The sequence below is a fragment of the Strigops habroptila genome, chromosome 6, assembly GCF_004027225.2.
Source record: "Strigops habroptila isolate Jane chromosome 6, bStrHab1.2.pri, whole genome shotgun sequence".
In the NCBI taxonomy this organism is placed as follows: domain Eukaryota; kingdom Metazoa; phylum Chordata; class Aves; order Psittaciformes; family Psittacidae; genus Strigops; species Strigops habroptila.
The window spans coordinates 41,577,226-41,589,591 of NC_044282.2; the positions used below are offsets into that span (position 1 = coordinate 41,577,226).

At 39.2% G+C, this 12,366-nt stretch overlaps 1 protein-coding gene across 5 annotated transcripts in view; it reads right to left on the bottom strand.

Moving 5' to 3' along the window:
* The window catches only part of ARHGEF10 (Rho guanine nucleotide exchange factor 10), a 115,011-nt gene that overhangs the window by 65,471 nt on the left and 37,174 nt on the right, over positions 1–12,366 (bottom strand). For 3 of the 5 annotated variants that reach the window (XM_030489806.1, XM_030489807.1, XM_030489808.1), the window contains 7 exons: positions 11,697–11,860; positions 8,641–8,757; positions 7,330–7,444; positions 5,340–5,452; positions 3,028–3,105; positions 2,650–2,829; positions 1,236–1,352 (listed from right to left, as the gene is read on the bottom strand). In XM_030489806.1, coding sequence (XP_030345666.1) covers positions 1,236–1,352; positions 2,650–2,829; positions 3,028–3,105; positions 5,340–5,452; positions 7,330–7,444; positions 8,641–8,757; positions 11,697–11,860 — 884 coding nt within the window. The remainder of the gene's footprint in view (positions 1–1,235; positions 1,353–2,649; positions 2,830–3,027; positions 3,106–5,339; positions 5,453–7,329; positions 7,445–8,640; positions 8,758–11,696; positions 11,861–12,366) is intronic. The other 2 variants (XM_030489810.1, XM_030489809.1) reach the window with 1 other exon arrangement.

The window sequence follows — 12,366 nt, forward strand, 5'->3', positions numbered from 1 at the left end:
AAGCAATCCCAAACAATACTGAACTGATATTGTGCTTAAATTGCCATTATTGCTACAGCTATCAGCTTCACCACAATTTGTTTCCATGCTTATCTCCACAAATAATTTTTTCATTCTCAAACAGGAATGGTGAAGATTCTGGTCTTCATTGCTGGTGGGCAAACAAAAAGAAAAGAAGGTATAGAAATGTCTTCTGTTGTCAGAGTTCAGCTGTGAGTCCCCAGCTCTGAGCAGCACCAGCGCCAGCACTGACAAGCAGTGATGAGAGGTGTAAATTATGCCTCTCTTGGAACAACGGGCTTTTAACAGTGTGAGTTACGAAATCACCATGCGCTCATAGAGAGTGCTGGCCACACTGCAAAAAGTTGCTGGTTAATTTTAAGATCTGAAGACATATTATGAATCAGCCCCCCTGTCACCCTTTTCTAGGCAACCTAAGAGCTTCACCATTTAGTTTGCCTAGAGCACCCGATTTCCCTAGTTGGTGGACCACTGCAACAGACCTGACAGCTCTGACAGGCACAACTCAATCCAGGACTCCTGGGGAATGGGACAAGCAGAGCTTCCAGGCTCTCAACAGGGTCACAGGCAGCCTAAAAGCCTTGCACTGGATTTTGTGCACCCTCTGTAAGGTATCATCCCTAGGGATTCACAGCACTTCTACTGCATGTACCAGGCGCTCTGTGCACATCATCAGAAGCATCATACTCATCAGGGTAGCATGCATTCTGCACAGAAATGTTAAATTTCAGCCTCAAATTGGAAACACAATTTTCAAAATACTGGGAAATTGTTGTGAAACAAAGATCTAGTTACACTACTCTGCACGACACAATAAAGAAGTTAGAAGTAAAATAAATCACAAATAATAAGAGGCCTCATATGTTGAACTATTATTTGAAGCTACCTGATGGCAAAACATTGGGATTCTTTCACAAGTACAGGTGTACAAAAACACCAATACACTAGTCTGAACAACAACAAAACTACTCTCCACTTCAAAATACATCCTAGATCTAACATCATATTACTATCTGAAAATACAGCAGTGGAAGAATTCTCTGGGATTTTTTTGTGCCAAACTCATAAAACATGAAACTAAAGTCCATAAAAACAGTCATCCAATATGCAGTATTAGCCATCAAATCTTCTCCTATATAATTTATGCTTTATAATTTGTAATTTATACTATGTTATTTATATCAAATGCCCAGCTGTTTTAAGATTAAACTCACCTTTAAAAAGTCTAAAAAGGCAGGTTTGGTGGCACACGTTTTCTTGAGAATTCCTACTGCTGTACTGAAGTTGTTTACATATTCACTGTATGCATCCAATACCATAGATTTAGAAAACTGAAAAGAGAAAAGGGTAAACCTTAACTATAAATACAAAAGACCCCTGAAAACATAACTATATAGACTTCTGACTGTTAAGGACTCGCCTTGCTCAGAGTTAAGGGCTTTGCTTGGCCTAGTGCTAGATCTACAGCAATACTGGTGATGACCAAAATACTCTTTCTGTAGAAGACAGGTTGGAAATCTAAAGACATAACAGCTGTGAATTATGAAATGTAAATTTACAGAAATAGCTTCATCTTGGCTGTGATACTAGGGCAGAGCCTGAGGACTACGGGCAATTAAAGGGCAACCACTGAGATTCAAAGCAGCTGATGCGATCCTCTGATAATCTCACTGCTGCCTATCTTCCGGATTTGGTGAACCAGCAAAGTCCCAGGGTCTTCATGCCCCATCTTTAGCGGGTAAGGGTTTACCAAGAAAGCAGACAGATCGTGTGGCCTGCAAACAGCAGCGTGAAGGGCAAGATCGCTGGCGTTGCCTTCTTAGTAATACCTTTCTTCTGCAGAGGTAGTCTCATTAACACTGCTTAACTAGCTTCAGTCGAAACAGGACAAGTTTGCTTTAAACAGCAAATCTTTACTACCCCTTCATTTTGACTGAAATGGGGTCAAAAGCACTCAGAGACACAGATCTCAGCTCTCTTAGAGCAGGCATGAAAAGGTGGTAATTTCCAGGAGCTGGGTGGCCACAAAACAAGGCACTCAAACCAGCAGCCAGGCAACCTTATCTATCCACACGCTACTGGTAGGAATAATGTCTTTCTATCAACCAAGGCCACTTCTTGTTTTCTCTAGTTCAGTCCTTCACTGGATGGACTTCCATTAAGGGTAGGATACTGTTTTACAAATACTCTTTACCTGTGCCCCAGGCTCAGTTAAACCCCAAGAATTCAGGACATCACCTAATATGTTTTTTTCTACTCCCAACAAACATACTATTTATGGCTACCTACTTTTTAGTAGCCTCAATCACACCTTAGCCTCAATCTCACCTTAATTTTGGTGGGTTTGTGAATCTCTATTTTCCTAGAAAAAGAAATTGTTTACTTGAATGTCTGAAAGCTTGATCAAAAACTGAAAATCTTGCCCACAATCCTTCCACATCTGCCAGCCAACCCAAAGGGAAGTGTTGGTGTCAGTTTGCTTACCAGGATGGTACATACATACTCTGACAGTTGCCACAGGCATTGGAGAACACAGGAATAATGCAGCCAAGTTAGACAGAAAGATAGGGAGATAGAATAACAAGCGTAAAATAAAAACAGATTATCTGGTCGGATGCATATGCTTACTGAAGCAACAAAAACATCACCAATCATTTCAATAGAGTCCCACTCAGATACACGACTCGCCAGTGCAATCTGAAACATGGAATGGCACTGAAGAATTTCCTTAATTCGATAAAAGACCATTTTGAGTTTTCTTTCACTCAGTAATTTTGGTTCCATATCTGAAAGGGGCTTCTCATATTGCTGTGGGGAAAAAAAACAACAACAAAAAAGACTTAACCAAAGAAAACCAATTTATGTAGCAGTATACACAAACAAAATGTCTAAACATTTGGCTTGAAGCATCTGTAGCAAAACCTGAGAATCACACTACAGGTTTTTTAAAGATTTGATTATATCCTTAAATTTCCAAATTACAAAATGAAAAAGATATTAAGGTACCTCCAGGATTCTTTTGAGAGCATCCACATAATTCTTCTCACTGTCAACTACAGAGCCCAAAATATACCTTCTCACAACCTGTTGAAGAAACAAAGTCTTGTCTGAAGCTCTAATCAGGTAATATGTTCATCATAGTTGGGAATGCTGATGATAAATTTCTCACATTAACCAACCACAAGAAACACAAAGCAATAGAAGAAAACTAGAAGGAAATAGAGGAAAAGAACTGCAATAAAATACTACTGTACCTCTTCCAAACTAATTAAGTTTACTATTACTCTAAAATTATTTAAAGAACACAACAGTTATTGTATCTATATCTATAAACTTTGCCAACTGTTGCAATTCCAAGCTCTACTTCTGAAATTTGTCTTTTAATTTTAGATGTATAAATTTAGGCATTAATATAAATAATAATAGGTAGAAGAGGATGTTGGCTACTTCAGTGAATTGCTGTAATAAAAAAGGTAACCAGTTTTCAAAATCAGTCTTCAAGATTAATTTTCTTTTTTTTTTTTCTTTTTTTAAATATGTTTTATAAATTTATTAGGAGCAACCTGAAGGACAAAGAAGCAAACATTAACTGCCTTTTGGTAAGGCCATATGAACTGTACCACTGAGAAAGTATCTAAGTAAGTCAGCATTCTTTTTTGGGCATTACCATGCATAAGTGAAAACCTTGTCTCATCTATATTCATACCTATTGACAAAGTAGTAAGAGCTTCAGGAAATGCTATCATTTCATATTTACAAACTACAGGCTATTTATCACACCTTCTGTAATTCAGCTGAAACACACTTTATATGCATGTGCAGGTGACATGACATGAAAGACTAGGGAACCCATCTGGTTTAAAATTTAAACTTCTGTTACTGATTAGATTTCTTGCAGGATTAAGGATTTGTTTTCACCCAATCCATTTCCTAATCCAGCTCATTCCAGAGCTTTCAAAAGCGAGACTCTGAGGGAGAAGACAGCGCAAGGGCAGAATCAAACCACTCCCCACTACTGCAAGGGAAAGGAAAGCAAAACTGCCTCTTTTGCTATTTTCAGCTAGCCTAAATGATCATGAAACTCAAGTCTTAGACTTGCTCCTCTCTGCTCCTGATTTCCATGCCTTCTCTGTGCCTTCTCTGTCACAGCTGCCTTTAATTCTCCACAATTTGCGTTATGAAGTTAAGTGCAGGGTATGTGAGGATTTTCTGTTAAGCACTGGCATTTCAAAGGAAGACTTCAAAATTATATCAGACCTTGCTTAAAAACATATATGGTAAAATTAGTTGGTCTAATTTGTGTTTAAAATGGATTTAGCAGTGTTTTATTTATTATAACGCATCAGCTGCTCTGGTAAAGGATACCAACTCTACTTTTAGTCATAGTTCATTCTTCTGAAAAGAATAAACATCTGTAGAAAATGGGGTTTTTTTCAGGCTCTGTAATACACAAAATAGATACTTAATAGTGCCTGTCGATTACTGCAATAGATACACAGAACTTACAAGAGGCTTATATGCAAATCTTACACTTATACTCGCATTTTTGCTTGTAACAGTAGCATACAAACATAAACAAACGGTAAGAACTCAGGTCCCAGTATTAAAGCGAAGCAGAGGTATGAAGACTGAGACCAACCTGGGACATAGTATTTGAACAGGCAGCAGGTTTTAAACAAAAGCTATCGTGCCACCTGCTGTTTAAAACAAGCATATCCATAAAGTCAGCTTGTTCACGGCCAAGCAGTCCAGACTGGAAGTGGCTCCTGACCTTCACCCTCTCCAGCTAGGGTGCCCAGGCTGAAGTGGTTTCCACAGTGACTACAGAGTTTGAGGTGGAAAACAGCAAAATATACTATTTCTGTAGACTTGACTTTATTGAGGACAAGTTGTTTTTTTTTTTTTAAATCAGGAGAAACCTTAAAATACAGAGAGTATACAGGATATTTTCTACATTTAAATAGAAATCCCACAGCATCTAGGGAAATGTCATCTGACTCAAAAATGCTTAAAACTCTTTTCTTTTTCACTCAAAATCACCACGTTTAGTTTAAATGTTCAGGCAGTGAAACAATATAATTATTACAATTTTATAATGCAAAACAGCATTTTGCACGTCTGGCTGAATTCAGGACCGATACAACTATATGCACACATACCAATTTTAAAAAAACTACTTATTCAGTTCTGAATTTGATGTCCACTTAATTTATGTTAAACACCAGTATGTTTGAAGAGCAAGGCACCTGGGAGATATTGATATAGAGCAGAAGGGGAGGAAAAAGTGGCAGAAGACTGTATTTCTAAAACCCTACTACCTGCTGCTGTGATAATCCTTCAGGCATAGGAGTCATAATTGCTTCTGTATGCATACAGTCCACATCGATAAATAAATTTAGCTCCTCTTCTTCCAGACATGATGATCTATGATCTATGAAGAATTGAATAACCAAAACATCAACTTTTACAATAAGCTGATTAAAAGAAGAAAATAAGAAAAATAAAAATAAAATATCCTATCATCCAAGCATAGTAATTACACAGTAGTCTTATTTTCACTTACCAAACAAAAGAAATTTCCCAGCACTTCTGTATCAGCTGTGAAGTCACATAAATACCACCACCGATGGGCGCTCTAATACAGAACATCTTTCAAAGGTATCCTAAAATCCACATAGCATGAGACAACCTATGCATCTTTTGCTTGACCTCTCCTCCCTCTTCACAGCCAGAAGAACAGGGCTGTCCAGAGTGCAGGACGTGACAACTAGGGTTAAAATACTGCTCCAATCTTTTAACCTTAATTGTTAAAGGGCCAACAGTTTTGAAATAAATGACCTTTGGGAAGAAATTAAACACACCCATGATATGATCCAGCTTAAAAAATTCCACACACCCTTCAACAGCTGAACTAATGTAAGTAACCAAATGTACCAAAATGTTGGCTTTTATCACAAAGGAGAGTAAGGGGTTCTGCATTGTTCCTTCCGTACAAATTTCATGCAAAAAGCAACACCAAAGTGCAGTGGTAGGTGGCGGTATGCAGCCAGCCAAACAAGCAGACAGGCGCAAATAAGAGAGAAAGAGAGAACAGTATGAGAAACTGTGTCTCAGAACAAAAAAGGAAGGGAAGCAGGTTTGTTGGCTGGAAGGAATTCGACAAATTTGTCACTAGCTCCCTGCTGATTTGGTAAATGGCTACGGGTATAAACCGTCCACAGATACCCTGAGTCTGCTACCTAACCTCTAGAAACGTATGCCAGAATGCCAGGTTCACTCTAACACTGCCCTGCTGAAGCTGATCATTTTCTCCTCTGCAACAGCAAGACACTGAGGACACATTTTTGATCACTGAAGTCTGTGCAATTAACTTTCTATTTTCTGTCTTTGAATTAGGTAAATTCAGAAGCAGTTAGAGGCCATGACAGGGATAAAAGATGTGTCCTGGTCCTTACAGATAGGATGCAGCTGTATGGTAGCTTGCTCACTAAAAACGTCTTGTTCTAGTCTTGTGATTTTAGCTTCCTAAAATAGTACTCTGAAGTTACAAACATTCAATTAGTTGGGCAGAAATGTGAACAGAAATGCATACTACCTCTCGGACTGATTCTAAAGAATAAATAAGTTTGTATTCAGTTACTACCCCCTACCTCTTGCAAAACTTAACTGTGGACTGCTGCTGCTGAGGCTCATGACAGATGTTTGTTCTAAACTCGAGAAAGAATACAAATACTTTAGCTTTTTGATTTCAAACCACTTTCTGTTTTCCCAATCCAAACTCAGCTTTCAACAAAAATCACCAACCGGTGATAAAGCAGAACAGTCTACTTCAACTCCTTAGCACAGAAAATGTTTGTTATTCCTTGACCACAACAGACTTTTTAAACAGTCAGCTATCACTCCACTGAAAACCATGTCATGACAGCAAACTTTCCTGACGTTCAGGAGTTACTCAATGGAGGGAACTGGACAGACTTAGCACCTAAACATAATTTCCATACTCCCATATACCAATACCTAGATAGAATCTATGGCACTGTTTTGGTGGGATTTTGTTGGTTTTAAATGGACCCTTCCCTATGGTCCTCAGGTTTCTCAGGTCACTCAGATTCTTGCCCCAAACCTAAAACTACTCAAGATGAATTGACCGTACTGTCACCTAAACTGACTGTTATACCATACTTTACTGATATAAAGCTGATATCATGCATCCAGTACTCAGCTCCCAGTACAAAATCCTGCTGAGCCATTCACTTAATTTCTCAGAAATGACTAGAGGGAGTAACAAACACAGTAAGTGACACATACCTTGAGAAATAAAAGATTTTGTTCTAATGAAAGAACGACCCTTTTTCACAGCTGCTTTTGTCTTCTCAAGCCCATCTTTGGTACCTTCTCTAGCAGCTCTCATAAGCTTTTGCATCTGTTGAGATAAAAAAAAAATACAGTCTACACATTCAGTGAATAATAGGAATGCGTTTTAGCATGCACACCATGCAAAATACTTTTGATCAAAATATCTTTTAAAAGAACACTGTCAAGTATTTTAGGATATAAATATAGCCCAAAGTCAAAGGAATATATAGTAAGTACACAGATCCATCAAAGCTCAGATCTGAGCACCTGTACTTTCTCTTAACAAAATCAAACCTGGAGAAAGGCACTTACTTCATGGCAATGTTGTATGCAAGCCTAAAATAGCAGAAATGCTTAAAAATCTGCATAAAAAGTCTGAACTCAAAATAGTCTCAAATGCTCAGCTTTACATTATATAATAAACGAACTATGAACAGGTCATTAATGGCCAGGGTTCTTGCCCATCTTCCAGTGTCCTACTAACTCTGCCAAAATATTTCTGATCTAAAGGTAAACCCCTAGACTCAGTTCTATATTAACTATATTCTTAACCATTGTTTTGAAGAAGATGTTACAACTAATAATTTCATTAATTAAAGACATAAGTTGATTCTAATTAAGAACTACATGATTTTATAGTGTACTATTACAGCAAAAAGAGAATTCCTGTTGCTTTGGTAAGAAATGTTTATTAAAAGGACTGGTTGGTACTTTTGTGTTCCCAAAATGCCACCACTTCAAAAAATCCCCACTACTGTCAGAGCTGTGCTGACATCATCGGTGATATCAGAACACACACAAAGTTGTCATGCTGCAATTAAGCAATTTGTCTGTTTCAGCCAAAGGTTTCAGCAAAAACCCAGCCTTTTCATACTGGCTCCATTCAGAATGGAAAGCAGGGAGATTCTGACTCCCACAATTTGATCCTGCATGGCTGGAGAGCCAGGGCCAGGCTAACCCTTGGACCTCACCCAGAGCTGTATGCCTAGCTCATGCTCTGGGATAAGTGGACTGGTTGGCAGGGAAGGACAATGATGCCCTGTCACATCTTCTGAAACTGTTACCATTAAAAATAAGCATGAGAAAAGGTCCTTGACAAAGTACTTTTAAGACAAACTGCCTAATAATAATCCAGCACATTTAGAATTAGTTTCATACAAATTATTGTCCGCTTTTTCAAGTTATTATTAAAAGAGACAACATTGTCTGTGTTGGAAAAGCAATCAGTTAAATGCAGCTAGTTACAAAAATCAACTACGCTACCTTCAGCTCATGTTTTTGCTTTAGTTGCTGAATCTCTACTGCTCCCACAGTGTTTGCCATCAAATCTTTCATCTTTTTCTCATAATGCTCCTTTAAACGCGTTAGGTCATGTGAAAGCTACAGTGTATAAAAAGACACAATCTTTTCAAAAAGCCTGTAGTGCAAACTTCATGCTAAAGCACTCACGTATATCACGCACATTGCCCCATCTGCCTACTGACACACAGACAACTGAGGGAAAATTATCATGTAGGGAAGCTCCAACCTGACAAATGGACCATCACTCCTGTGCATCACTGAACTTTCTGAAACCCAGGCAGGTGCCCTTCTGCTATGCTGGCAACTATGGAAAGAGAGGGACAAAGTCACTTAGGCTAAGCTAACTGTTCATTAACTATATTGTGCACACCTCTTAAAAACTGTATGGAAACAATGCACCAGCTTTAACCATGAGCATAATTTGTTGGAGCACACACTCTAGTGAGTGTATTTCTGACTATCCTTCAAGACAGTGAATTGGAAGAATTCTCCAAGGTTGAAGAACCTGAGGAGGTTGCTGGTACCTGAAAAGATGGAGATAGACAGTGACAGTGAGTCAGGAAAGGAGATGCTAACAGGGGAGGATGCACAGTTGTTCCACGTGCATCTATCATAGCCTCATTGTATGACCATGGGTGTAACCATCTCATACATGAGTATATCCATTTGCAAAATAAGGAAACTATCACAGAGAATGCTCTGGAATACTAATTAGTATTTGTTAAACATTTTGAGAAAGCCGGATATAAGAGGTTAAAATGTAACCAGAAAAACAAGAAAATATTTGGTGCACCCTATAATAGAAGTCCAACGGAAACCCCCTCAACTTGATGTCAATAGAATCATTTGGCAAGAGATGAAAGCATCGGGAAAGAGAAGGCCTACTGAGTTGAAAACAAAGGGACAGTCCAGCATTTAGCTCTGCTAGACTGGGTCAGGATGAGATTACTTCTAGCATGAGGATTCTGGCATTACAGCATTAATTAAGAACAGCATTTGGTTCACAGATTAGAAATATTGAATAGCACAAAAGCCTTCTCACCTTAAATAAATAAATAATAATCGAGTAATAACAAAAAAAGTGACTTTAAGGGAAGTCATACCAGTACTTAAAATTAAAAATCCCACCTCCAACCTTCCCATACTTTTCAATGGACACCCATAATAATAAGCAAGGCGAGTCCCTCATAGGCTCCAAAAGGCTATAGAAGGAGATGTGCTGGGAAAATACTGTAACATCCATCACAAGAGCTGAGAAGTGACAGTTACTGCAAGGAATGGATACAGAGAAAAGGTGTGAAGTGGAGTGGTTTCTGTCTGTGTTGAAGTGCCAGTGCAGGGAGGGTTGAGGGTTGGGTTTTTTTTTTTTTATTTCTGCAGTCCAAAAGTTTACATCTCTCCTCATTCTCCACCAAACCCCTTCTCTAGTTTCCCGGCTTCCCCACTTCCCAGTAACCCATCAAGGTGCAGCAGCCCCTCTGACTTCTCCATCCACCAAGTGATGTGTTCCTAGGCTACTCATCCCCATCCTCACAAGGCAATCCTCAAAACCTGTTGTCACAGGCCTGGAAAAGCCAGCTGCAGGGCAGTACCCCTCAGCACACCTCTCTCCTCCACCACTCCTCAGTCTCTTGCTCAGACATTGTGCCTGATCCTAGCACCATCACTCTCAACCCACTGCCAGCAGTTTCCTGTGACAGATGAAAGTATATTTACAAGTGTTAAAAAATTGCTTTAAAACTTGCTTTGTGCACATGTGTAAATAGAATCCTATGACTATGGCCAAAGCTGAAGGTACAGATAACAGGAAAAGATTTTAAAAAGCACACCAAAACAAAACTAGAGGATGATCACTCAGCTTACAAAGTGCTGATTCGTATGAGCTCAAGTCTTGCAGTTAATTGCTCGCCTCCTGTTTTGCAAATGGTGGGCAACAAGGATGGAGATGGGGGGAGAGCAGATAATGTGTACTGGAAGGAAACACAGACAATGAGGCTTTTATTCCCATGAAGATAAGAAATTGCAAAATGAAAATAAGGGTACCAGAGAAGAACACCCTGGACTCTACCCCTACCACAGGGTGCTGGAGCAGCTATAACAGTATGCAGCTATGAACTGGTTTTAGGGTGTCTCTCCCTAGCCAGCACATACTGGCGGCCCTCAAGATTTTGCAGTGATTGGGCACTGAGCCTGTTCCCGCTTGTTCCCTGCATTCCCGTCCTCCAAGCGCTCAGAGAAGGGGACCAGCAGCCGGAAGCCGCCCCAGTCCCAGGCGAGACTTCCCTCTCATGGAAAGGGCACAAGGGCAGAAGGAGAGGAGCTGAAGCAGTGAGAGCGTGGGAGCCTGGTGCTCCTCCCAATGTGTAATCAGATATATGCAGTGAGGGCAGGCACCCATGCCTGCCTCCTGCAGCAGGGATGTAGCCAAAGATACTAGAGACCAGAGATGTGTCACTGATGGATCATTTTAATCAGGCCACCTCTCTCCTCTCTTTAATAAATGTTACAGACTTCTCTTTGATCACAAAAACCTTTTATTTTGGGGCTTTTTTTTTTTTTTTGTTAAGCTCAGTCACCTTCAAACAAGCAAGGTGATACAGCTTTAACACAGAAAGGTAGGGAACACTGGTGAACAGTTTTGTGACTTTAAGTCTTGTCAGGCTTACCCCCATTTGTTCTTCACATTATTTTCCACACTCATTTACTACTTACACTAATCCAGTAGCTGCGAAACAAGAAAAGGTGAGGAACTGCCCACAAGCAAAAATAATCTCGGTTTTAATTTCACTTTCATCCAATTTGAGTGGTTTATTTTTTTAAGGAGCTTTTGTTTAACGTTTTCATCTTTTCCCCATTACATTTTGTTGTGGACTGTCACTCCCACACTGGTTCATGTCTCCTTTAAAAAGATGCTGTTGGTATTTGAAACTGAATTGAGACAGGAAATACAGGTGAGAAAGGCAAATATTAGAAATGAGGATAACCTCAGTGACTGAGCAGCACTGCGGGGTACATACATGTCTCTTGTGGTTGCCTCGCAAAAAGGAGCTGGGAATTCCATTTTTACACTCAGAATCACTCTGTTCTTCATAGCTTTCAAACTCACTTGAACTCCACCCATATTCCAGCGAGCTGTTTCCACCATCATCACCATTATCAACATCATCATAAATCATTTCCTCTGCAAGAATTAAAACAAAATAGTAATTAAAAAATAAAAAGCATCAAAAAAAAAACCAACCAAAAAACAAAACAAACAAACAAAAAACCAAAAACCACAAAACCAAACAACAAACAACAAAAAAGGCCCCACAACCCTCACTGAAATTGCTGCTTTTTTAAACATACGAAAACTTGTTCAGGATGTATTACAAAGAACTTTAGAGACTTCGGTATGCACATTTTAAAATGTAAATTAAATACAATATTCAAAGAGGCAAAGTAGGTTGTCTTTGTTGAAAGAGTATTGAAAGAGGATAGTGTTATGGGTACACACCATGATCCTTTAAAAAACATGCCCCACTCAAACTACACCATTATGTCCAAGTCCCACAACATGTTTTAGAAGAAATTCAAAGGAAGTTCAAACTAGCTGTGAACACACATATGAACTGAGAAGAAGCATCCTTCCATTTGAAGGAATATAATCTTAAGGACCTCAGCAGCAGCAGCTCAAATGACAAATGC